This window comes from Malurus melanocephalus, unplaced genomic scaffold (genome assembly GCF_030028575.1).
Source record: "Malurus melanocephalus ecotype Western Australia unplaced genomic scaffold, MMel_1.1 scaffold_329, whole genome shotgun sequence".
In the NCBI taxonomy this organism is placed as follows: domain Eukaryota; kingdom Metazoa; phylum Chordata; class Aves; order Passeriformes; family Maluridae; genus Malurus; species Malurus melanocephalus.
In genome coordinates this window covers 270,501-295,081 of record NW_026623561.1, presented here as the reverse complement: position 1 = coordinate 295,081, position 24,581 = coordinate 270,501, and the positions used below count along the sequence as shown (strand labels likewise).

Below are 24,581 nucleotides of genomic sequence, written 5' to 3'. Positions count from 1 at the left end.
ACCTACACAACAGGCACAATCCTCTTGTACACTTTCCAGACCAAGAATTCTTACACATCACAGGAACACTGTGCTCTGAAGCAATATGGAGTTTTCCATTTTCTCACTCTTTCCCTCTGCCAGTTTTATGCTGTTTGAAATCATCCCAATTTTTTAAAAAATMATTTTAAAATATACCTGTGTAAGTTTTATTTTTGACAACTACTGTTATACCATTTGGTTATACCAATTAATGAGGCTTTATGATATCTATTCTTGATGAGTTATCTTCAAAGATATAATTACTGTTCATGCTGTTCTAGACACCTCCTCGTAATTTGTAGTATCAGTAATGAATAGCTTACTCTTAGATGATCTAGCAGGAGGAAGACTGCATTACACAGACAGGTTAACACAGATTTCTGCTAGTGGAGAACAGAAAGTGAATCCCTTTAAGTGGGTATTATGAGGAACTTTAGAATCAGGTGAGAACTATGTACTGTCTCACATTTTCCCCTTCCACCATATTTCTTAAGAGATACCTACACATGACAATTTTCACAGCATCTCCCATTCTAGACATAAACAACAATGCATCAATGCTGCTAAAACACCTCCCTTGATACTAAAGGTAAAGGATTTATGAAATGAGATACCTGTGAATAAGAGTTTATAATATGACTCTGTATTTCATCCATTGTGTCTGTTCCATAGGACACGGTACCTAGGTGGAGGCGCTTAAATACCATCTCATTCTGTGTAAGTGTTCCTGTAATAAAGGAGAAGTATATCAAAAACTGAGAAAAATACTGCGAGAAGGCCACAAGCCCCCCTCACCCCCCACYCCCCGAATCTTTCCTTTGGAAAGAAGGAATGAAATAATGAGTTAGCCTTAATATAGTTTATTCAAGGAACGTCTGTGGAGAAAGATCAGGGTTAGTCAGTCTGGAAGAAATCTGGTTCCACCTGCAAGCCACTTCTGCCAGTAACTAAATGTGCAAACTTGAAGAGATAAAAACTTTTCTTTATATACAAAAAATTGAATTTGCAGTATGTGGGTAGAAATAACTGTCAAAAGGTAATGCAAGAGTTTGCACCAGGTATCAAAAATCCAAAGAAGAAGCCTCACACAAAACCCCTAAAATTCATACCAATTTCCACACTTCATGTACCAAGGCAGGCATTCTGGCAATTGGGCACACTCAGTGTTATCTAGATTAAGTCATTAAGACCTAACATCACTTCCAAATTTAACAGATTCAGCCTTCAAGCAGAATAAGACAGAATGAACAAAATCAGTGTTTTCTGTGCTCACTTCACATTTGTAAGAAGCTACAGGGTGTCAGTTGGACTGACACTGCATCCACCTCTGCCAACCAGTCACATCCTCTGGTTTGGAAAACCTCTAATTGAAGGGAGGGGGCTTCAGCCTTCCCTGATGGGGTATGTGAGGCAGAAAGAGGGCACTACTGCCTAGCTTTCTAAGGACAGCTCACAAAAGATTATTTTGATAATGGCCCTTCCTAAAATTTTTTTTTCTGTGGCTTCTCAGGCAGAGCAAGTATAAAAATAATATAAAGCTTTTCCCATATTTAACCACACAGTTCTGTGTCACTAAAATGCATAAGTCTCATAGTAAAAAAATAAACATAACATGGTACCAGAATTGACATTTTTTAAACTGCTACAATATTTAAAAACTCAGCATAAGAATATGATCTGGAAAAAAACATAGCAGAATAAAATACTTCATATTAATTTTATCTAGACTATTTTTATTTCATATATTTATCCCAGTATGCCAAAATACATGCTAAAGCACAGGAGAGGTAAAGACTAAAAGCATGGCATATGCTATAATTATTATCTGCAAAACAACACTGTCTGGCCAATTAGCATCTAGTTTATGCACTTACTAGGGCTAGAACAATCAGAGATCTTCAAAGATTCATTAGGGCTGTAAAAGTCTCATGTCTTTCCCAGTTACATTTGAGATGTCTACCACTCCACTTTCCGGAGATACTTGTACAGTGGCACTTCATCTCCACTGTTGTCAAGTACCACCACACTGCACTATCAAACCCTGTATTTCTGTTTTACCAATCCAAGATGATCATTCTAAACTCCCCCTTTAGCATTAAAAAATGACACTTCCCATTGCTTTTCCTTACATGTAATTGAGGATTTTTTTCTATAGTCTTACTATTTGAATTTTTAAAAATAATTAAAGTAAGGCTTATGTGAAATGCATAAATTCTCTGCAAAATATGCATAACATTATCAAAAATTTACATGAGAAGCTGAAGATTCCCAAGGCTGGAAAACACCCCAGGAAGACAAAGTCCCAGATTTCTAAAATTAGCAAATTGGAAATTTTTGTTTACTTTTATACATGGGAAAACAAAATTATTTGATTTTATAGTAATCACATTAACCCACTTTTTCTACCTTTAGAAGTAGTACTTTTATTGAGATCTTTTATTAAATTTTTATTTTATTATATTTATTTATTTTATTATAATATTTATTTTATTATTATTATTTTATTTTTATTATTATTATAATATTTATTTTATTATATTTTTACTTTAATTCAATACCAGAAAAATTCAATCTCCAGTTTGCACATGAGAAACATGAAAATTTCCAGCATTAAACATGAAAAATTAAAATCTCCATTTCTAAAAGAAAGGTAAACTAAAACCCACACACTGTGCAAAAATATTCAGTGCAAGAAATTTCCAAGCCAATCTTTTTYGCCTTCCTAACTTTCCAGGCGTGCTAATACCTTCTCACTTCCTTTGGCTTTGCCAAGGCTTTGAATTAAAAAAGCTCACTCTAGGAGTTGTTAAACTAMATGCTAGTCAAAAGGTGCGACAGCAGGCAACTGTCAAACCTGCTTCCCACTAGTTCTGTAATTGCTGCTTGGGAAAACTGAGCAGGAAACAAAATTAGCCCTATGATTATTATATGGAAAGATTATTTCTTCTGAGACCACTAAATCAGTCCAATTCCGTATCATGCTTGGTGAGGGAAAGAAAGATAGCTAGAAAATTTGTGTGTTCCACCCCTCTTTCTCAGCAAGCAGAGAAGAAAAGCTTCGGCACAGAAAAGGATGGATTTTCGTATCTTGCAACCAACAGAAGCCAGGGAAGAAAGTTTAGGAAAAACAGGTGAGGAAAAAGAATCAGCTTGTGAAGACACAGAAATAAATATTCTGGAAATCCTGTTTCAATACTTGTATCTTATGCATCTCTTATACACTCCTTTTTATCAGCTATGCCAATGGGAAGTATCTATGACAAATAACTAAAACAAAAAAAAAGGAAAGAAACAATTCCAGTTCGCTCAAGCTTCTCAAGACTAGCGTAAAACTTTCAAGAACAGCCATAAAAAACCGGATGTATTRCTAGACAAATAGGGGTAGCCCAAGTTATGAAAGCACTCCCAAAAACTTCTGAAGAAAACCTTAACAAAATACATATTTTTCAGCCATCCACATGGAACTAAAGCTTCATCACATGTGCAAATTCATTTACTTCTAAATTCTTCTAATGAATGAAAGAAACATTCCTACCAACTTGTTCCATGTATTATATGGTTACCCCAGTCACGTTATAACTTCAGCAGCAGCTCTGTTTTAAATTTTAGTGGTTTAGTTGAAGACTAATACTCCATGACAGAACAACACATCTTGTATTTTATACTCCCAAATGCAAACCTTTCAAAAATTTGGGGGCAGATTTTCTAATATAGCCCAGTTTTTAAACAAGAAAAACAACACAAAACTGAGCTTTCTTAGTCTGCTCAAGGTAGTAAGTGCTGTAGAATAATGAAGGAACTTTCTATTTTAAATAATATTTTTTAAACACCTAGTTATCAATTCCACACTTTCAGGACATTGCTAGTATGAAGAGTTATTAGATTTAAAGAGTTTATTTTAGAAAAGCTTCCAGCAAGTACATTAGTCAACATACGATCTACTACTACTACTACTTCACATCCTTGAACTTTGCTCTGGAATGCAGGTACCAAACAAGGAAAATAGCCTGACAAAAAAGTTAGTATAGAATTGCTAGAGAAAAATTTAGTGTGTTCTTTAATGAAGCCAAGAGCCTTTTTTCCCCTTCTTTCCTACAATTGTATCATTAAACACAGAGTAAAGCAGGCAAAGAGGAAATTAATTTCTAAGGAAAAAGTCCTGAAGGCATCATTCCTTGGGTGGCAACAGATGTGATTCACAACAGAGCAGCAGAGATTTTTTTTGTTGTTTTTTGAGAAGCAGATGCAGATCTTTCTGATCCTATATTACTAGCTGGCAATTTGGACCAATACCAGCAGTCTAAAACGTCCAAAACAAGAAAAAGAAAGAACGTATGTACAGCACAAAAATTAATAACTTTGTGAGAAATTAAAGAGGATGAGTAACTTTTCATATAATATGAGTACTTCGTTTGAGCTATTTGCTTAAATAGAGAAAATGTCGGTGTAAATGAATGTTTCTGTGGAAACTTTTAGAGAGATCAGGCCTAATCAGTCTAATCAGTCTAATAACTACACAGTTGACAACAATCTGGAGATACAAATCTTTTCTATGAACCCTGRAAAAAAGATTGTCTGGTATAAAATGTAAAAAGAAAATGAAAAACTCGTGGTAAGCATACAAAGGATTTGTGTGCTCACTCAGCTGCTCCACTTATGAATAGGCCATAAACACAATCACCACAAAAACCTCAAACCAAGTAAGTCCCAGTACAACCCATTAAGAAAGAGGACAAAGACCAGGAGAGCTGAGCTATGCCTAATCTTTCTTGGGCAGAAGGTCACAGTAGAGGGACAGGTAACTTGGGGGCACTGAATTAGGGAGTACCACTCTTAAGCCATGACACACAGCTGTGAAGAACAGCATCTATGTTCTCTGTGCCTTCTGCCTCCCATGAGCACAGTACCTGTATATTGAGCAGTATAAGAGCAATATACATGCTCCCTGGATACACTTTGTATTTTCAGTGGATAGGAGTCCAATAGAAGACAAAAAGTAAGGGTTCCTTAGTCTGGAATCTTCCTGTAGGATCTCTCCATCAAAATGTTCAATTTTCAATCTGCTCTATTCACCCTGCAAACCTACGAGTACTAAAAGTGTTAGAGGTAGAGATTAAATAGAAAGCCATCTAAGTAAAGGAAGGAGATGCTATTCCATCAGAATTTTTTTAATTACTCATTCTCTCTAGTTGCTTACATTGAAGACATAAAGACTCAAAGTATAACTTGAAAGATTAATTTTCAGAAACAATTACTGAAAATCAGTATTCTAACAGTACATCGGCACATCTAACAAAAAAGTCCACATATACCAAACTCTAATACATACATTTTCCAAAAAAATTCAAGAACCCCATTGCTCTATGCATCTGTTYAATGATTATATCTGTTAAGTATCTCATTTGGTCCAAACCACTAAAATGTTAATTACAGAACTCAAATACAAGTGCATGCATTAGTAAATAACTACACTCGGAAGACTACGCGTTTGTTTCAGCTGAACATGTTGGTAGTTTTCATGAATAGCAGAAGGTTTCTTAACCCACATCCTCCGAAACAAATTCTCATTAAATATTGCCAAGTGTCATTATTTTTCTTTTACCTTTCACTTTGAATTTTTTGTACCCTGGAGAGGATGAAATACCATGCTCATGCAAATGCTACCCACCATCATAACGCATGATGCCTTTCTGTCAAACTTATACGTTATTCAAGTCCAAATAACGTGGCATTTTGGGTAATGGATGCTATAATTAAAATGTGAGTCCTAAAAAACCTGTTGTTTTACTGGGTCTTTTTAGTAATGGCTTTGTCCTACATGAAGATAAAAACTCCCTAACAAAGGAATTAATGTATTGCTTTAATAGGCTGCACCCTGAGTTAAGTTTTAAAATTTATGAGTTCTCTGCAGCATTGTTCTTTAAACAATGGCATTGTCAAATGCAACCAGTGAGAAGATTAAAGTTCTCCCAGCAGATTAAGTACAAATTATCTGTCCTCCTGTTTCAGCATCATTTGTTCATTTATCACATAACGTCTAGTATTTCTGGTCAGTGTCAATATGCTCTGCATCCTTGCAGTTAACAGATGTCTTCTCTTGTCGAATGAATTACTTTATGTTTCACGCACTGGTGGCCGCAGATGTGTCACTATAGCAACATCATTAATTTCAGATCTTACCGGAAACATGCACTCCAATCAAACCTAATTATACCACATTGCTTTCTTGTCCACAATAAGGAAACTATAATGCAATTATTGGGATACTTCATTTTCTATTATACTGTGGCAAATGAGAGAGCCACTGTGATGGACGCTTCTTGTCAAAAAGCTTATTGATGAAGCACAAACCCAATTTACAATCATACAAAGGACTACCTTGCAATTATGTTAGTAATGCAATGCTCCTTAGACTCAACAACTAATTCTCAATCATTTCCAGTGAAGCTTGGACCACAATATAAGATTTTTGCAGACAGTTCTCTGGATTCCCTTTCCTTTTCAGTATTGAAAAACTTCACCTGTTTACATTTAACTAAGTCAGCCTTTTTGTGCTGCTTTTTAGTAGCACCCACCAGGACAGATGGCTACAAAACTGACTCTCTTCTTTATCCTATGACAGCCAGGCCTTAAGTGGGCAGTAGGATAGAATCAACTAGTTTATATGATTAGAAATGAAAATTCAAATGAGAAAGTACTGAGACCAGCTCTTATAAACAGCATAATCATGCAATGTCAATCATGGATTAAGTGTACAGACTTTGCTCRTTACCAAATAGCATGTTTCACATTTATCATAAATTGCAGAATGAGAAAAAATGTATTCAGGAAAGGAAACTGGAAGCAGCTATCAATATACTTGAGTAAAAAGTACGTTGTCAATGTGTTTGTTCAGAATGAAGAACAATTTAAAATTTGCAGGGCACTTAGGATTATTAAAACAGAGCAGTGTTTCCCATCTCCGCAAGGCACAGTCAGTGGTGACGTCTCTGGGACTCCTGGCTTATTTTCACTTAYATCAGCATTCAGATGACACATGGGTAAAAACGCATCAGGTGAGACTGCTGGCTCTGCTTCTTTCCAAAACACTTTGAAACTACTGCCCTAGACTACGGCCTTTACTTTCACTTTTACATCATTATTGTACATTTCACCTAAAGATACCTTCCACCAGAGCTCAGCAGACCTCTGTCCTCTGAAAAGCCTTTGAGGCTGAATACCAACAATCATCCAAATGCTATGCCACACATTAAAGTCTTTTTAAATTTGTCTGTTCAGTGCCTTTTAAGTATGCACTCTGTGCTGCTTCTTAAACAGAACTACTGTGATTGCAAGTGGCATGCCAGAGGTTGAAAAAAAACTGACAAACAAAAAACCTCAATTAGACTCATAACAGGGTTGTTTCTCCTTGTATATACCAGTGAATAAAATGTATCCTTTCAAAGATTTATGGATGCAACACCACAGTTCTGCTTTGAAAAATCCAGTATCACTGAATTTTGGGTGTATTTTTTTAATGGAGAAAAACTTSAGTTTTGATAATTCTTCTATTACGGTTAAGTGTAATGGTTGTCTTCCTAAAAGTAGACCAGTGGCAGTTTTTTTTCTGCTGTTTGTTTTTTCAAATAATCATGTAATTCTCACACATGGTAGTAGGTATCGGAGACAAAATGTAATTCCTGTATTGTAAAGCTGTGTGAAACGACTGTTAATATTTTATTCTTAATGCAGTCTAACTGTAAGTAGAATACCTCAACACTTGAACTGCATTTCCAGTTTGGTATGGTATCTGGAATCTCTACCAGCAAAGTTTAAAAAGTGTCCATTGGTTTTGCTTASTAAGTAATGCTTTGTTACTGACTGTAGAGTTCACAGAATTGTTTTGAAAATGAATTATTTTTGAACATACTTCTTTTTCCAAACATATGCTGTAAATTACACATTTCAAGTTTTCAATGTGACAGCACTCAAAGGTACATAAATTATCATGATTAAGGGTGCAATTAAGATCAATAAGCGGTTTCAAATAGCATACAAATTATTAGGTAACTGAAATAAAACTTGTTAAAAGAATWGTTCATTTGCTTTGAAGGATTGCCACACTATAATTAGCAATATACTTTTACAAAATAGAAGATCAGCATTCAGATGTGTATAGGATAACATATGTACCTATAGAAGAAAAAAGGAACGCATGTTTTGAAAATGTGACAACATATCATATTTACACTTCATTTCAAATATGCAGTAATGGAAGTGTTAGCATGGGAAGGCATATAGAACTATTTCAAACAGAAGGAGATATAAATTATGTATTATGCTTTGTGAACAGTGCAACAGAGGCCAACCCCTGCCCACTCCAGCAGCTTCTCATGATTTTGAACTATATTTTACTTAAAACCACTGAAAGAGTTCTTCAAACTTTTTGAGAAACAACTTTCTCAATTCAGAAATAAAGCTTCTTTAAAAACCCCAGTGTATCTAACAGAAATTACTTATTCAATCTCAGAAARCAACAAGAAAGCATAGCACAAGCTATTAATTCTTCACCTTCACAGTACTTACCTTACCTTACCMCCTAGGTAAGGGGGCTCCAGTACACCAAGTGAGGTACAGTAACAGGTTACATTTATGAAGGTGAAATCATTCAGCAACTCTAGAACTGGTCTAACATAAAGAGCAACTAACTTCACTGGGACAGCAGATATCATTTTGGAGGCTGATCTTGTGGCTTGTTTTGGAAATGACTTGCTCTCTCAAAGGCCATTCTTATCATACAATATTGCAGTAGTAATGAAGTGCAGAATAAACCAGCATCCTGAGAGCTACCCTAGAGTCTTTTCAGAGGAAGATGTATGGTACGCTTACTCATGCTGTACAGTGTCCTCTTACKATAGAAGAGCTATTCCCATTGGAAAAAATCAGATCACTACCAAATACTGACTTTAACATCTAAATACTGGCCTACCTAAGCCCATTGGTACTTGCAAAAGTCTTCAAGCACATGCGTAAAAATTTTGAAAAACAAAAATTGGTAGTCTAGATCTACTCTTACATTAGCATATTCAAGTATAGAATTAAATTTAGAAATTTTATAGAAGTTATTACATTTCAGAATGGTAACCTGATATACCTGTTTTATCCGTTAGTAAATAAACTAATCGTCCCAACTCTTCCGGTATGGTGCTAGTTCGAACAACTGTTCCAGGAATATTGTCATCTTTCATAATCATCCACCCATAGGCTGCCTTACCCATGTCCAAGTTCACACGTAAACTGCAAAGGAAATTTATACCATAATCAGTGTGAATATTAGGCAAAGTGAAAGTTACAACCACAAAAATAAAACGAGAAGCTCATTTTAGGATATCTGAAAAAAGAAAGGCCTCAAACCTACATGCACAAAAATTTTAGAACAATGCTTTTTTTATGTGTTTTTAGAGTACATATCACAGTAGAAATTCAGGCTTCACCCCAGACTTTCGGAAGATATTGCAATACAAACAAATGCAGTATCATGTATTCTGCATGAGACAGATTGCAACACTCTGTGAAGACTCTTGACATAATTACATTACCACCCTTATAAAAATGAGTAACAAATAGCAAGAMCATATCACTATTCAAGTCACAATTTTTATCTTCTAAAAAGACCCAAATACCACCTATGTTTCCTTTATTGTGTAAAATTATAAATATTTTTATACCTTTTCAAGTYACTGGGTTTTTTTCCTTAAAAAACAATGAACAGCATTTTTTCTGTAGGATACTACAAGTATATTTGTCAACTCTTTCCCAACAAATCAACAATATTTTTATCCTTAGCAAAAGGTAGCTAGAGAGGGTCCACTGCAAAAGGAGAAAAGTGCTGAAGCAGCAAAATGCACCCTTATGTGATAGCAAGTTGGTATGAAGTAATCTTTGGGTAGCTCTCTTCTCCACCAGAAAATATGCAATTTGCAGCAAGTTTTATTGATTATACATTGAAGTCCAAAATCAAAAGTATGTTTTTCCAGTTCACTCTGTGCATTCATTTCTTAATATTTCCATGTCTACATCACACAAGAATTAACTTGCACCTTGTATTACTATGTTACAATAAAAAAGTCTTCACTCATTTAATCACATTGCTCTTCCACATAATAAAATGCTCCAACACAAAACTCTATCCACCTTGCTCTAAACCATTAAAATGCTACTTTCCTTTAGCAATTCACCATGTTCCTGCTACCATGTCAGAGGAGCAGTGACTAAGAAATGAGTACATGTTTGTTTCTCTTGACTCTGCTGTAACAGAAATACTGAAGAAACAGGTAGAACAGTAGCTACATGAACTACTGAGGTCACTTGGTCTGTTCAGCCTGGAGAAGAGGAGACYGAGGGTAGTACTCATTGCAGTTACAACTTCCTYATGAGGGGAAGAGGAGGGACAGACTCTGTGGTGACCAGTGACAGGACCTGAGGGAATGGCCTGAAGTTGTATCAGGGGAGGTTTAGGTTGGATATCAGGAAAAAGTCTTCACCCAGAGGGTAGTTGATCACTGGAACTGGCTCCCCAGGGAAGTGGTCACAGCAGCAAGCCTGAGAGTTCAARGAGTATTTGGACAATGCTCTCAGCCACATGGTGTGACTCTTGGGGATGGTCCTGTGCAGGGTCAGGAGTTGAACTTGCTGATCCTTGTGAGTCCCTTCCAACTCAGCATATTTTGTGGTTCTGTGAACTATTTGTAGCTAACCTAGCTAACTTGCCAACTCAAGAGTCTGAAGTTAGGCAACAGGTTTGCAGTAGCATAACTCTTAAAATTGTTCAAAGGTACGTATCAAGGTCAAAATACTGCTAATGCACTTCAGAGGTTTTTGTAACAGTCCTGACATCATCCTGTCTTTATAGCATAACAAAAAGTGCAGCTACCAGGAGTTTTCATCTATCCTCTTGGAATCACAGCAACTGATTGTGAATTACTTGAGGTAACAGTGGAGGGAACAGTGAGTCACAATCTGCACTATCTCATAAAGAAGAGATGCATTTAACTAAAATTGTGAGAGCATCTCAAATTTTGACACATGCTGAAAAAAAAATTTATTCCACATGCTCTAACTCCTTTGTATGGCAGAAGACAACACATGCTGCAGCGTAAAAAGAAATATACCTTCTAGATACAACATYCTTGACCATTTAAGATAGTATTTTATGCTTTAGCTACTTTTATTTTCCCACTGAAATCATCATCGTCATCATCTGAAAATCATCCTTCTCCCTGGTGATAGGCCCCAATTAGTCCTTCAGTATCTTCCCTAATTTCATCTGTCTTCAGACATGCAAACATGTATAACAAAAGGACAGACAACAGAAGGAAGACTCTACAGATTCTGTTTACTGAAAATGCAACAGTATAGGGAGAAAAATACTTGAAGTCACTTGCCTTACACTGGTTAACTACAGTTCTACCCTATCTTACTCAATCCAGAGCCTGTATTGTGCAAACTGTATTCTTATTATGCTTGTCTGTTAACTTTCAGGGCAAATATAAAAACCAAAGCAACACACCTCACAGCGAAACCACAGAAACAGCAAAAGATTTACTCCTCTTAGCGATGTGCACCTGCTGGTTAGTCAGTCAATACAAAGGATGCTGTCTAGCTTGACAAGATAAACACAATCACACTTTATTTAAAAACAGATGGACATTTGCTCTAGCCAGAAGCAAGTGGATTAACTGGAAGATGAAAGCTGCTCACCACTTCACAGAGGCATTTAGTATTTTTTGTGCCTGGACTACCAAGASAAGAATTCTGAGATGGACACTCTATTTAGGCACTGCAGTCTCAGGTATATGGCACACACAGAGAAACATCCACATGGCTGCTCTACCAATGGAGATCTAAAAGCTGTTCAGATAGGACAAACTGTGCTTCAGTAAGATCAAATCAGAAAAGTCTCTCAAAGCTGAMGTGTAGTGCATATCTTCACTTGCATCTTTTACAAGCATGCGTCTCACCTGTTTTTCATGTTCTAAAGATTCTATGCATKTTACTAAAATCTCATGTGAATATAATTTAAAGGTAAGAAAAAATAAGACTCCACCTTCTCTTGCTGAGCAGTGAAGAGAAATCCATATTTGAAAGCATTAAAGCATTTTAGGAATAACCCCAGCTTTCCAGCACTGCTGAGTGGAATGCCCTTTATGCTGATGGATCTAATAGAATGCTGGCAGTGCTGTTCTACAGAGAAATAATGTCTCCCCAATGACTAGGACAGTCCAAGACAGCTTTCTGGCACACAGAACGATATTGGATATCTGTTTGAATTGTTAAGATGAATAAAGAATTGAACAGGAATAAAAATGAGCACTATAGATTTCTAGTGTTAATTCTAAAATTTGTACACTGTATCCTTCTCTGACTTCCTTCACTTGGTGCTTTTTATCTTAGAGGAAATCTTTCTTTGAAATCATTGTAGCTATTGCTTAGCACATTATGGAAACTGATGCAATATTAAAAATGTTGATGGCCTATTAATATTAATAGTGAATTYGCTTTTGAACCTATAAACCTCTCCAACAGAGCTTCACAGGAATGGATAAAAATACTCAACTAAAAAGTCCAAGGAGACAGTAAGCTTACTCAAAWTAAAGCTGCTTTCAGTGCTTCAAATTAGCTATCATTTCTCATAATTTCTTTGCAGACTTTGAGAAACCTCATTATATAACCAAAACCATTTAAAATTCACCAGTTTTCAAATACTTCAATTTAATCCAATTAAACAAACCCCAAACACATCAGTTATTCATGAAAACACACAGAACAGCATCCAATGTAGCATTAGCACACTGCTGCATCAGTAACACTAATTTCTAGCAAGCCAATTAACATGCAATATTTAGGCACAGTATGTTAATATAGGAATTTAAAGGCTGTTGCAGAGAATGAACATATTTAGCAAACACATAGTACAACGTCTCTGGTCTCTCCACCAGAGCACTAGTTACCCAAAAGTAGGGAATCCTAAAGAAATTTTTACCCAACTTGGGGATTTATTCCATTAAGAGTCAGGGTGGCATTCTCTACAATTGTTCTAGCTTCAGAACAAATAAATAACACATTTCAGAATCCACACTTTTAACTACATGTTAAAAACAAACAGTTCTGCTCTTATTCCGTCAAAAACACCACTACTATTTACAAGACTTCTCAATTTCTTTTTTTTCCCTGTGAATTGTAATATTAGGTCCCCTTCTRAAGGTTTCTGATTTTGTTTTTTTTGTTGTTAAAAGGACAAATTTGCTAATAAGCAAGGTCCTTCATGGAGAAAGTTTAACAAATACACTTAGAAACTCCAGAAACATTCTACCATTCATGACTCAATGAAAAGCAAAAAAGTTCAAGACCTAATGAAGCAAGGACAATTTTGTGAACACGTGATATTGTGCCAAATAAAATTCAAGTATGATTTCAAATCAAAATTAGATTGGTAATTTTTTTTTCTAACTTCCTGAGCAGTTCTCTGTGTGTAAAAGTTTTCTAATAAAAAAAACCCAAAGCCCTGCCAAAACTCCAGATCCAGTATGAGTTCCACAATGATATCCACCTTTTAAAAAAAAATTAAGTTAATGAGAAGTCTTCTTATTTGCAGAACTTCCTTCTATGAAAAAATGATGCTAAAGGTGATACTTGGGTTCCATTAGTATCCAAAAATCTACCAAAGTCCCTAAGGCTACACCCCCTAACCTTCTTAATATATCCGTACTTTCTTGATACAGCCATAACTTACACACAGATATATGCATTATTCATAATCTAGAAAAAAATATGGAATTTATAATTTATTGGTCAAGAAACAACCACAAATATTTTAGCTTCATCATGCCTGGAAAGTTAAATCTTAACAGAAAGTGATTTTTTAGAGCCTAGTAACTTGTATTAACTGGCACTAAGCAAATAAAAATAGAACAAAACACTTAAGCACAATATTATATAAAGATCTAAATAAACATAAATCAACCGATTAGGGCATCCCCTTAATTTCCCCATTTGTYATATTATATTTGATGAGGAAACTGGAATGTAATTTTCCTTTGTGTTTTGTCCACTATAGGTATTTTCATTCAGTTTTTTCTGCTATCTGTCCGACACTCAAGAATATCCTCAGTACTGCATTCCTGTTACCTTCAAAATTGATCTCCCTACTTCTCTTGCAAGAGTTTTTCTAAATTTTGTCTATTATGTGGGCATATATAAGAAACTTAAGGAACGTACACATAGCACTTTGCACAAAACCCTGGCAGTGAATGTAACTTCAAAAGAGAGTCCGATACATTTATGAATAAATATTTGTGGCATAAAAACATAATAATCCTTGATTTCTATAGTGACTGAGACACATGCAGCTTTTCAAGGGCCAAATGCAACCCAGATATAGATAATTACATGCTGTAACATAGACAGAACTTAAAAATCCAGGAGGAAATCTAGGGAATAATTAGAGAAAAAGTTTATCTATTAACTTAAGCCTTACAGGCTTAAAACACAGAAGAATGCAAAATACAAATAAAACACATGTCAAAGAAGCACCTTTGCATGAGATGTAACATGTGCAGCTCACAACAACAATAATTGCTCCTATTAAAAATGTTAATTTGTTATTATCACATTTAACAGGTTACATGCCATCTTTCATTAGGCCTCTTATACAAAGGTGACAATATTGACATTAAAAGTCCAATACAAATAATTTTTAAAATGCTGCCTCTTTTTGTTGTATATTCTACACAAATTTGGCATTACTTGTTGTAATACATAGGTTTAAAACCAGAAAAAAAACTAGGAGCAAATAGGTAATGTTGCAAGATTTGAAAGGAGGAAAAGTTACTGCAATAGATCAGTTAAGACCATGACTTCTTTTTTAGACTGATTGTACTTAGTAGTGGGGCCAGTCCTATTTAATAATATCTGTAATATTGATCTGGATGAGGGGATCAAGTGCATCCTGAGAACATTTGTGGAGGACACCAAGCTGGGTGGGAATGTTGATTTGCTGGAGAGAAGGAAGGACCTATGGAGGGGTCTGGATTGGCTGGGTCAATGGGCAGAGGCCAATTGTATGAGGGTTAACAAGGTCAAGTGCTGGGTCCTCCCCTTGCGTCACAGTGACACCAAAGCAGTGCGACAGGCTGAGGACAGAGTGGCCGGAAATCTGCCCAGCAGAAAAGGACTTGGGGGTGCTGGTTGGCAGCTGCTGAACGTATGCCAGCAGTGCCCAAGTGGCCAAGAAGACCAATGGCACCCTGGCCTTTATCAGCAACAGTGTGGCCAGCAGCACCAAGGCAGGCTTGTGCCCCTGTACTTGGCACTGATGAGGCCWCACCTTGAATCGTGTGTTTAGTTTTGGGCCCCTCACTGCAAGGAAGATATTGAGGAACATGTCCAGAGCAGGGTGATGGAGCTGGGGAAGGGTCTGGAACACAAGTCTGATGAGAAGCAGCTGAGGGAGCTGGGAGTGTTTAGCCTGGAGAAAAGGAAGCTCAGGGGAGACCTTATCCCTCTCTACAAGTGCCTGAAAGGAGCTGTAGTTAAGTGGGGGTCCGTCTATTCTCCCAGGTAACAAGTGAAAGAACACGAGGAAACAGCTTCAAGTCAYAGTTGGGGAGCTCTAGACTGGATATTAGGAAAAATTTYCTCACCAAAACTGTTGTSCAGCATTTGAATTAGCTGCCTAGGGAAGTGGCAGAGTCTGYATCCCTGCAGATATTTTAACAGACCCACAGATGGATGTGGCACTTAAAAAATGCCATAGTGGTGGGCTTGGCAGTGCCTGGCTAATAACTGGACTCGATGACCTCAAAAGACTTCTCCAATCGAAACAATTTTAAGATTCTGTGTAGCATTAATATCAGACATTTTAAGAAAACCACATAGCTAGATCAGTCAGTAGTACAGCACCATACTGGACAGTTAAGATTTAGTCTTAGCACAAGAGAGACACACTGTAACCTCTGCTGCAAAATTAATTAGTAAAATGTCATGAAGTATCACAAAATATTTTTCAGTCTCTGAAGAGGTTGCATTATATACCATGGTATGGTATTACAGCAGAGTACACTAAATGGGTATTAAGCCACTTGCTTAAGTCACTTCATAAGCAGCTCTTTAGCTCTTCAACACTGAAACCTTTCCATCATACATCTACTATATATTCCATTTCTCTGTGAAGAGTTCATAAACTTATACTCTCACATCTATATACTATATGGATTAGAGCTCCAACATAGCAGAAACGACAACATAATTGAAAGCAGCATAGCTACTTGCTGCTGTTAGACAGTCTGCMTAGGTGTGAGTTCCCTGGATCTCACGAACACACAGAAATTCATGTCTTGTTCTGTCCCATGATCTGGGATTTGAGGGGCTATTAATGAAATTCAGACATATGACGTCCTGGCTGTGTCTTCCTCATTGTCTCTGAAAATAGACTAACCTAACTTGAAGGATTTGATTTAAAGGCTTCTCTGAAAGACCCAGAAAAAAAAACAGCCAGGAACCATGTGGTGTCCCAAAACTTCACTACTTAAGTACAAGGCAGCTCCTTCCAATCATTTGGGAGAGCTTCTTTTGGCAAAACAGCTCAGTGACTAGGAGACTTGCGGTGTCCAAAGTAAATGACAAGAGACATTTTAGCCTCTGTTCGCACTAAAGCTAAAGGATCCTTCTATGACGATGGCTGATTAAGCCCCTGTCAATCCAAACTGCTACTAAATATATAGCCTGGGTGATTCCACATTTTTAACAGAACCCCAGTCAATACCTTATCATTTCATGGTAAATCCTCCACACTACATAACTGCTAAGAAGAAGCACGTACAGCTACAAGACTCACATGTCTGTACATGAGGCAGCAATTTCACCAAACATTGTTTGGCTAAACCTAACTAAACCTAACTTATCTTGAAAAACTTTTCTGGCTACTTTTTTTTTTTTTTAAACAAAAACCAAACTTGCAGAAGATCTCAACACAAAGTGCACTTTGTTTTTCAAAGCATGGAGGAAGACTGAACAATGAATTAAAAAAGTACATTGGTCATGGAAGGGAACCAGTCTGTGGGGCAGTACCATCACTAAAACTCTCCTTTGCCCTGGGCTTTTTGAACCATTTGCTATGATAGCTTAAATGAGTTGATAAATACATTAGTACTCAAGGCCAGGGAAAAGAATAGAATCATTTTGTGACAAGGCTCTCTAACATCCTAAACATCCTTCCTTTGCCTACTACACACATACCAGAATTATCATCTCAAGAGTAGCTGGTATCTCGCATCCCATGTTGGTTAAACCTCTATTCTATTGCACTCAAAATTACAAAATCTTCCCCCACCAAGGGCACTGGCTTTTCATAAGCATGACACTTATTGCCCTCTGACCCTTGTCATTCAGAAAAAAAGGCAATCCAAAAAAATACAAGGTGTTCAATAAAAGTATCTTATTATTAAAAAAGTAAAGGCAACATCAGAGGTCTAAGAATTTTCATGCTGGTATCACAAAGAGCAGCAGCATGGACATACCTGAGGACACATGCTCCTTGCTAGCTTGCTACATGACAATTGCACTAGGTGATACTAAGCTAGAGTCAACTAGCAAAAAGCCTAAAAAAGCTGGTGAACATGGAAAAACTCAGACAATAGGTGAAGATGATCCTAGAGAAACTTACTTTGTTTTGGGCAGTCTGTCAAGGCCTTGCTTTATATCCTCCTTTCCTGATAACTCTTGAGAAATTAAAACAGCTGGACYTTTTAGGGCAGCAGATTTCCTATGGAAGCTCCCTGGGCTATGGTTTCTCCATATGGAAAAAGAAAACATCAATGATGGAATCACTTTTAAGGGCCAAACGTTTCCGGTGGTGTGGGGACATTTGAAACATTTTGTGCATAATGATTCTAACTTACCAACACTTTAGAGATGGGCCAAGCTTTTGATGTCTGTTTACCACATTTTTCTTGATTCCTTGTACACCACAGAAGGTGTGCAATGTTGGGGGCTGATTTTTTGCAGGTGAGAGCTGGGTAGGTGCTGGCTGTTGGGGTGTTTTTTGTTTTGTTGCGTTGGGTWTTTTTTACAGTTGCATTATACTTATACTTCTGAAGTCTTACATACCACACAGTAACACCTAGCACAAAGTGAAGCAATATCAGTCTAGAGGAATATTTAGGATGCAGCTGAATCACAAGAAACCAGCTTCTTTATGGAGCACCTAAAAAGTTCCTGTTCCTATTAATTATAGGAAAGGCTGCACAGAGATCAGTTGAACTCTACTAACTCTATAATCATCTTCCTGATAATCTTCACCAAACATGTCTAGCCATGAAAAGTTATTTTTATTGCATATCTGGAAGTTCCCTTGCTCTGCAAACCAAAAGCCAAACACAACTGCAAAAAAGCTCCATAATTAGAAAATTCCTGAATTCTCTAAAACTATAAATCAATGCATTCCATGCATGACTGAAATTTACTTACAACACCTTAATCCTCTTGCATACAGTAACAAAGATAATAAAATAGTTAGAAGTTTTCTTTCAGTTAGAAGTGACCTTTATGTCCTTAGTTCATTTTTCCTCTCCCCTGGAAGTTTTAAAGTGCACCTCTCAGTAAAACTTAGACTTAACCACTTGAATGGAGCCCTTTTTGCCTCTTCACATGGAYAAATTGCTTAACGCTCAGTAACTGTGTGTGTATGGTGGGGATGGCAACATGACTGAACATCATCATACAAGCAGTAAAGGACTTATGACAAAGACAATGTTTTGAAAGATATCCCAAAATTGTAGTTCCAGCAGAGTAGCCAAAACCTGCTTCTTCAGCTTCTCAACAGAATCAGTTTCTCTTGCAACACAAAAGTACTAYAAAATAAAGTCCTTTAGGTTATAAAATATCAAGACAGAGGCTTCCTGAGTATCCAGTTGGTCAAATATGATACAATTTCCTTCACACAGACATGTACTTAAAAAATGTGAACATGGTAACTCATAAGTAATATAAACGTAGATTAAAAGGCCTAATAAAATTCTCCTGTTATTTTTCTTTTCTTTACTATGTGAACTTAAATATTGTGTGCATGCCTGAGGGGACAGGTCTTAAATCTAGTTACAGTTAGATGCTGTTAACTCTGGCTGATCACTGGGCTTACTGAATGATGTATCTCAAACTGAACAGTTCTAGAGAACACCTAAAATTAACAATTACCTTAATCTAAACACTGGGTATTTTACCAGGAGATAGTATTTCCATTTTGCAAAGGCAATACCCATGCAAAGAAAAGAATTAATTTCAGAGTCAGTGTTCTCACTTCTGTGTCCACAGAAGACTTGATTACACACATGGATATTATTTCGTGTTCCAGTTTATCTGCAATTTGAATATACAGGACTCATGCTTAATGAATTAATTAATTCAGGGCAAGTCTCTACTTGGTTACACATGTTAAAACTCCTCTCATTGTAAAAGCGCACCTACATTATTCAGCCATTCAATTTAAATTAATCATTATTGGGGTAAAAAGTCTGTATTTTAAYCAGAGAAATGGAACATTTTCAGTACTGGAGGCATTAAGAATAAAATTCCATAATGCATCTAGCAGTCTACTCAACTGCATGCTTCCTGAAACCACTTTCTCAAATATACCAACATTGCATCCTTATTAATACATTTATGCTAGCAAAGGATTAGATATCCTGATTACTCCAGCGAGATGAACATTATACAAAAAAATACAACAGTATTGTTTTCTGTACAGTGATCCTTCAAGAATCAGCAGATTTGTTGGCACCTTCTCCCTCAGCTTCCTGATAAGATCAATTTCCTTTGCAATGAGAAGCAAGTATAAATTTCAAGAAAGCCACATTCAGTGAAATTAGACAACAGTATTTTGCTTTCATTCTTATACATACCTGATTGGGATGATATAGGAAAACAGGAGGAGGAATCGGAAAAGGTTGCGATACCATGGGCCTACAAATCCTTGCAAAGTTACCATTACAACTGATAGTGCAACTAAAGCCAGAAACAGGGCTTTGGTCAGTTGATTCAGCTCCAGGTCCAGCAAGCCAACCTGGTGGAAGAAGAAGAAATCAAGTTAATTGGRAGTTTTTCTTAAACTGATGCTTCTGCGTTGCAAAGAATTAGCAGTTATTTGTTTTGGTTATTCCTACCTATTAAAAATCCATGCACTTGTAACAATTAACTGAACTTTGATAACTGCATTGATTGTTATTCCTATGCTTGCACACAAAAGATGATCCCTGGTTTTGTGGCAATAACAATTCCCAGAACCAAAGTGAACTGTCCCAGCCAAGCGTTTTGAATGCCTTAAAGTCTGACACATGCCTCCTTCATTCCTTTTTTCAGAACAGGAACACATAAGGGCAGGGAGGAAAGACAATTACAGATGAACAAATGAGCAGGGACAATTGTCTTCTGTTCTGCATGCAGCAAAAATACTGGCGCAGCATATTATATTTGTAAGGAGATCCTTGACTGCTAGAAAATCAAAACCCTGTCATGTTCAAGAACCAATGGGTACATGGGACAGAGCCGGTGACAAGTTTACTCAGACTTGTCACTATGCTCTCATTCCACTCTGTGAATCTGAACCAACGCCACAGAAATTGTTTTTAATTGCATGAAGCTTTCACTCATCCAATACAATAATGAAAACACCAATCTAGTGGAATATCCACTTTCAAACCAATATAATAAAACAGAGCTTCAATTTTACATGAGCAAAAAGGTATTTGATTTAGAAACATTTAATGTAAAATGTTAGGAGAGGCTGTCATCCACTGTTTCTCATGAAAAAAATATATTCAAGCTATGTAACTAAGACTCTCACCATTTCAATAATGTATGATGTAAACTAGGGTATTTTTACTCCACTTTTTAGAATGCTCTATAGTCAGTGAAATATATGGGAAAATTATGTCAGGAAGAGTTTCCTAGGCCACATCACAGATGCCCCTTTTATCTCCAAGTCTTRCCAGTAAGACCAGTAAAACATAACACTTCCTTAGATAACAAATAGTCTGCAAAAGAAGCACTTTAAATATAGTTCTTAAAAATTCCAGCAATCTTGCTTACACATGGGCTGTCCCTTCCCCAGAGAACCAGGCAGCTGAAGACCACAGCGGCTGATTTATCAGCTGCATTTAAAAAGCAGCACAACGAGGACAAATATCTTGCAATTTCCGCTGCTTCAACTACTACATAGTTTATGCTTGAATTATTGAGAAAAATAGGTTTTTGGATTAAAATGAAGAAAAATGAAGCCAGGGAAGTAGAGCATGTTTCAAAGCCCAGATCTTTTTGCGTTGACAAAGGCAGCCTAAGTTTCAGGCCTCGCTGAGGATCAGATGAAGTCATTATTCATTCAGTCAGGGAAAAAAGACTCAATTACCTCAACCTAAAGATGCTATCAATGAATGCAAAGTGCATATTTTACTCTATTCATCCAAATCCCATTAAAAAGTGAAAGGAATGATTTAATCTGGCCTTCTAGAGTTGGTCTTTTTTTGTAATAAAATAAAGAATCACTGTCTTGCAATATGCATAACTACTACCTCACACTTTTTTTCCCCTGCATCACGGTAGTGAAAGCCTATCGCTCCCCTCCCCCTCCCCCATAAAAACCCCACCCCAGAACACAAATTAATAAAGAGCTTCTTTGGAAAGAATGCCAGTTTTTCGACAGAAACATTAAATTTAGTCCACTGCACACTGATATGCAACTAACTCAAAGCATTAGCACCTTTCTAACTGATGAAGACAGATGTGAATTTAAGTTTGGGATCCAACAAAAGTGGTTYTGGAGAGATATTCTAACAACAAAAAAGCTGATGCTGAAATATTTGCCACAAAATAAATCTTTTGCCCAACAACACTTGATTTACTACTGAAAATGCCATTCTTTTAAATATAGATCCCATTTACTGTTGCCCACAGTAAATTTTAATGTTTTTRTTTACTATAGGAAGTGAAGGTAATTGGAAAATCCTACTAAAGAAGACACACAAAGAAAGTTTTAATAGAGATGTATTCTCAATTTCTCAAAAATTAGTTACTCCAATGTACTGAAGGATACTTAATTCTGTGCCTTTCCACTAAAACAATTTCTGTACTTTACTAATGAAACACTGTTGAATTATCTAGATAAATTTAATGTAGAAATTCATCTGAATATTGAAAAAGTGGATAAAATTAATTTTAACTGTACTGTGATTTTATCAAAACATTTGCAAAATACACCACCTTATGAAAGCTATTTCTTTGGAAAATAATATAAACTAGAATAACTATGAAAATATAAGAAGTATATGAATTAAGAATTGGAGTAGTTTTCCATGTTTATTGCCATTTCCCATATTAGTAAAACAAATTTTCTTCTACTTGTCATAATATTTGTTCTATTTCAAACAACTTAACAAAATTAAACACACCACTGGAAATTTTAATCTCCAAGGGAAAATTTGTACATAATGTCTAAGAAAACCACAATAGTTTTGCAAAGGGGCTGCTCAACAATAATGAACACAATAATTGCCTGCATAATTTAAAATGCTACTAATGGCAACAACCGCAAATCCATTTAGCTTCTCTTTAATTTATGCACAGAGTTATAAATAGCTAATGKTTCTCAATAAAATAATGGCTCATACCATCAATGTCTACTTGCATGGAAAAAAACCTGACAAGTTTTTAAAATACTTAATTTTTGAATGAGGGAATGATTCATGGTCTACACTTCATATTTTGTATCACAAGGTAAAATTCATTATCTTATGAGAAAAATCTTAATTTAATTAAAAAGCTGAAAACAGCAAAAACTTTTCTGGTTACTGAAGWACAACCTGAACAACAATATTGCTGTTGCTGCTATAGACGCTTAGCTTTTAGGAAAGGTTACCTTCTGAAGCTATTATTGTAGCAAYAGAACAATCCTTTTAACATGATAAAAAGTATATTACTTTGAAAATGAGAACTTTTAAAATGCTAGAATAATGAAATGCAAAATTTGAAAATTAAATGTTATAGAATGGCAAAGATTTCTCAAAATAGACTAGTGCAGCCATTTTTTATTCAATTACAGTTTAAAGTGCATTAGAAACAATTGCTCATGAATAGCCTTTAAGTGCCCTACTTTAATACTATTGAAGTATTCAGGCTCATCTTAGGACAGACTTCCCCGTGTAACCAAATTCCTCCACAAAGGTAATTATATTTCAGTAATCAGCCTGGCTCTGCACTGCTAAACACTACATTGACTAGAATGAAATTTCATKGTATGTATGTTTGAAATGGACTTGGTTTTTGATTCGCACCATAAACATAAAAAATTTCTTTCCTATTCTTAATACTTGCTCTGAATCTAATTTTATTAACCCTTGAGTTTATTAGATTATAGTATGTTGTACATGTTTCCGTTAACTGTAGCCTACACTTAGATTTAAAAGGAATGCAACAGTAAATATTTWAAAATACTAAAATTCAAATCATATATCTTTCAGCTACAGGGTGACAAAAACAAGGTTTGCCTAGCAAAAATGATTAGCAGCACTTCATCATTTATAAAAAAAAATAAATTTATATAGATTATACTATATAGAAAGCTGCATTTATCTAAACCCCGTGACTTGATTCAATAATCTGTTAAACCCTCCCTATAGTCCCTAAGAATAATAGATTATTAATCTGTGTTTAAAGGCTAAATAAGGAGACACATCTTTCTCTGTTTACCTTAATCTTTGACACTAAACACACAAACAACTTAGGAATCTGTAAATGTTTCTTCTTTCTTAAGTCCCCTAATTCCTATGATTTAAAATCCTGACTGCACAGCAATCCAGGTGATCACACTAAGCTAACATAACTATGAATCAAAACATGTAACTTCAGGYTTAGCAAGCATCTTGCCTTAATTCACTGTACTCAAGTAATGGTCTTCACAAATATGTTTCTCCACAAATCTGACTTGATTAATGTCAAACCTACCAAATCTTGCATACACTGTTTAATCAATATCTTACTCATTCTTTTAATCAGTAGATTCAAAGGTGGGAAAAGGAAAGAAAACACAAAAATATATGAAGTGACCATTTTGTAAATGAAGTCACCTGTTCTTGCTTTTTCTGAGATCAGTTTTCAAACATCCTAGTCACTGCTTTAGCTGCAAGAGCAACAATGAAACCTTGAAAACATTTTCTGAAGCACTAAAAACCTTTTATAGGTTTTATTTATTTTAGAATTGAGCAATATTGAGAGTGAGAACTGGTATACTTGACTTCATAAAACTGAAATAAACTTTACTTATTTAGACCACTTCACTGGACTTGTACAGAAGTAATAACCAGAAAATATGTCATTCAATTCCAGCAACATTTTCTGCCTTTCCTTTGGCAAAAAAAACCATATTAATCCTTAATGCAACTGAACCTTTGAGCAAACTGAAATACTTGGTACACCTTAATACTGCAGGCTTCTGAAACTGAATTACATAATTTCTACACTGATTTCAATAAATATTT

The 24,581-nt window shown here is 35.9% G+C and overlaps 1 protein-coding gene across 3 annotated transcripts in view; it reads right to left on the bottom strand.

Annotated features, from left to right (window-relative positions):
- Positions 1-24,581, bottom strand: part of ATP9B (ATPase phospholipid transporting 9B (putative)) — a 153,339-nt gene that overhangs the window by 29,740 nt on the left and 99,018 nt on the right. For all 3 annotated transcript variants that reach the window (XM_057377889.1, XM_057377886.1, XM_057377887.1), the window contains 3 exons: positions 19,956-20,116; positions 9,155-9,297; positions 636-748 (listed from right to left, as the gene is read on the bottom strand). In XM_057377889.1, coding sequence (XP_057233872.1) covers positions 636-748; positions 9,155-9,297; positions 19,956-20,116 — 417 coding nt within the window. The remainder of the gene's footprint in view (positions 1-635; positions 749-9,154; positions 9,298-19,955; positions 20,117-24,581) is intronic.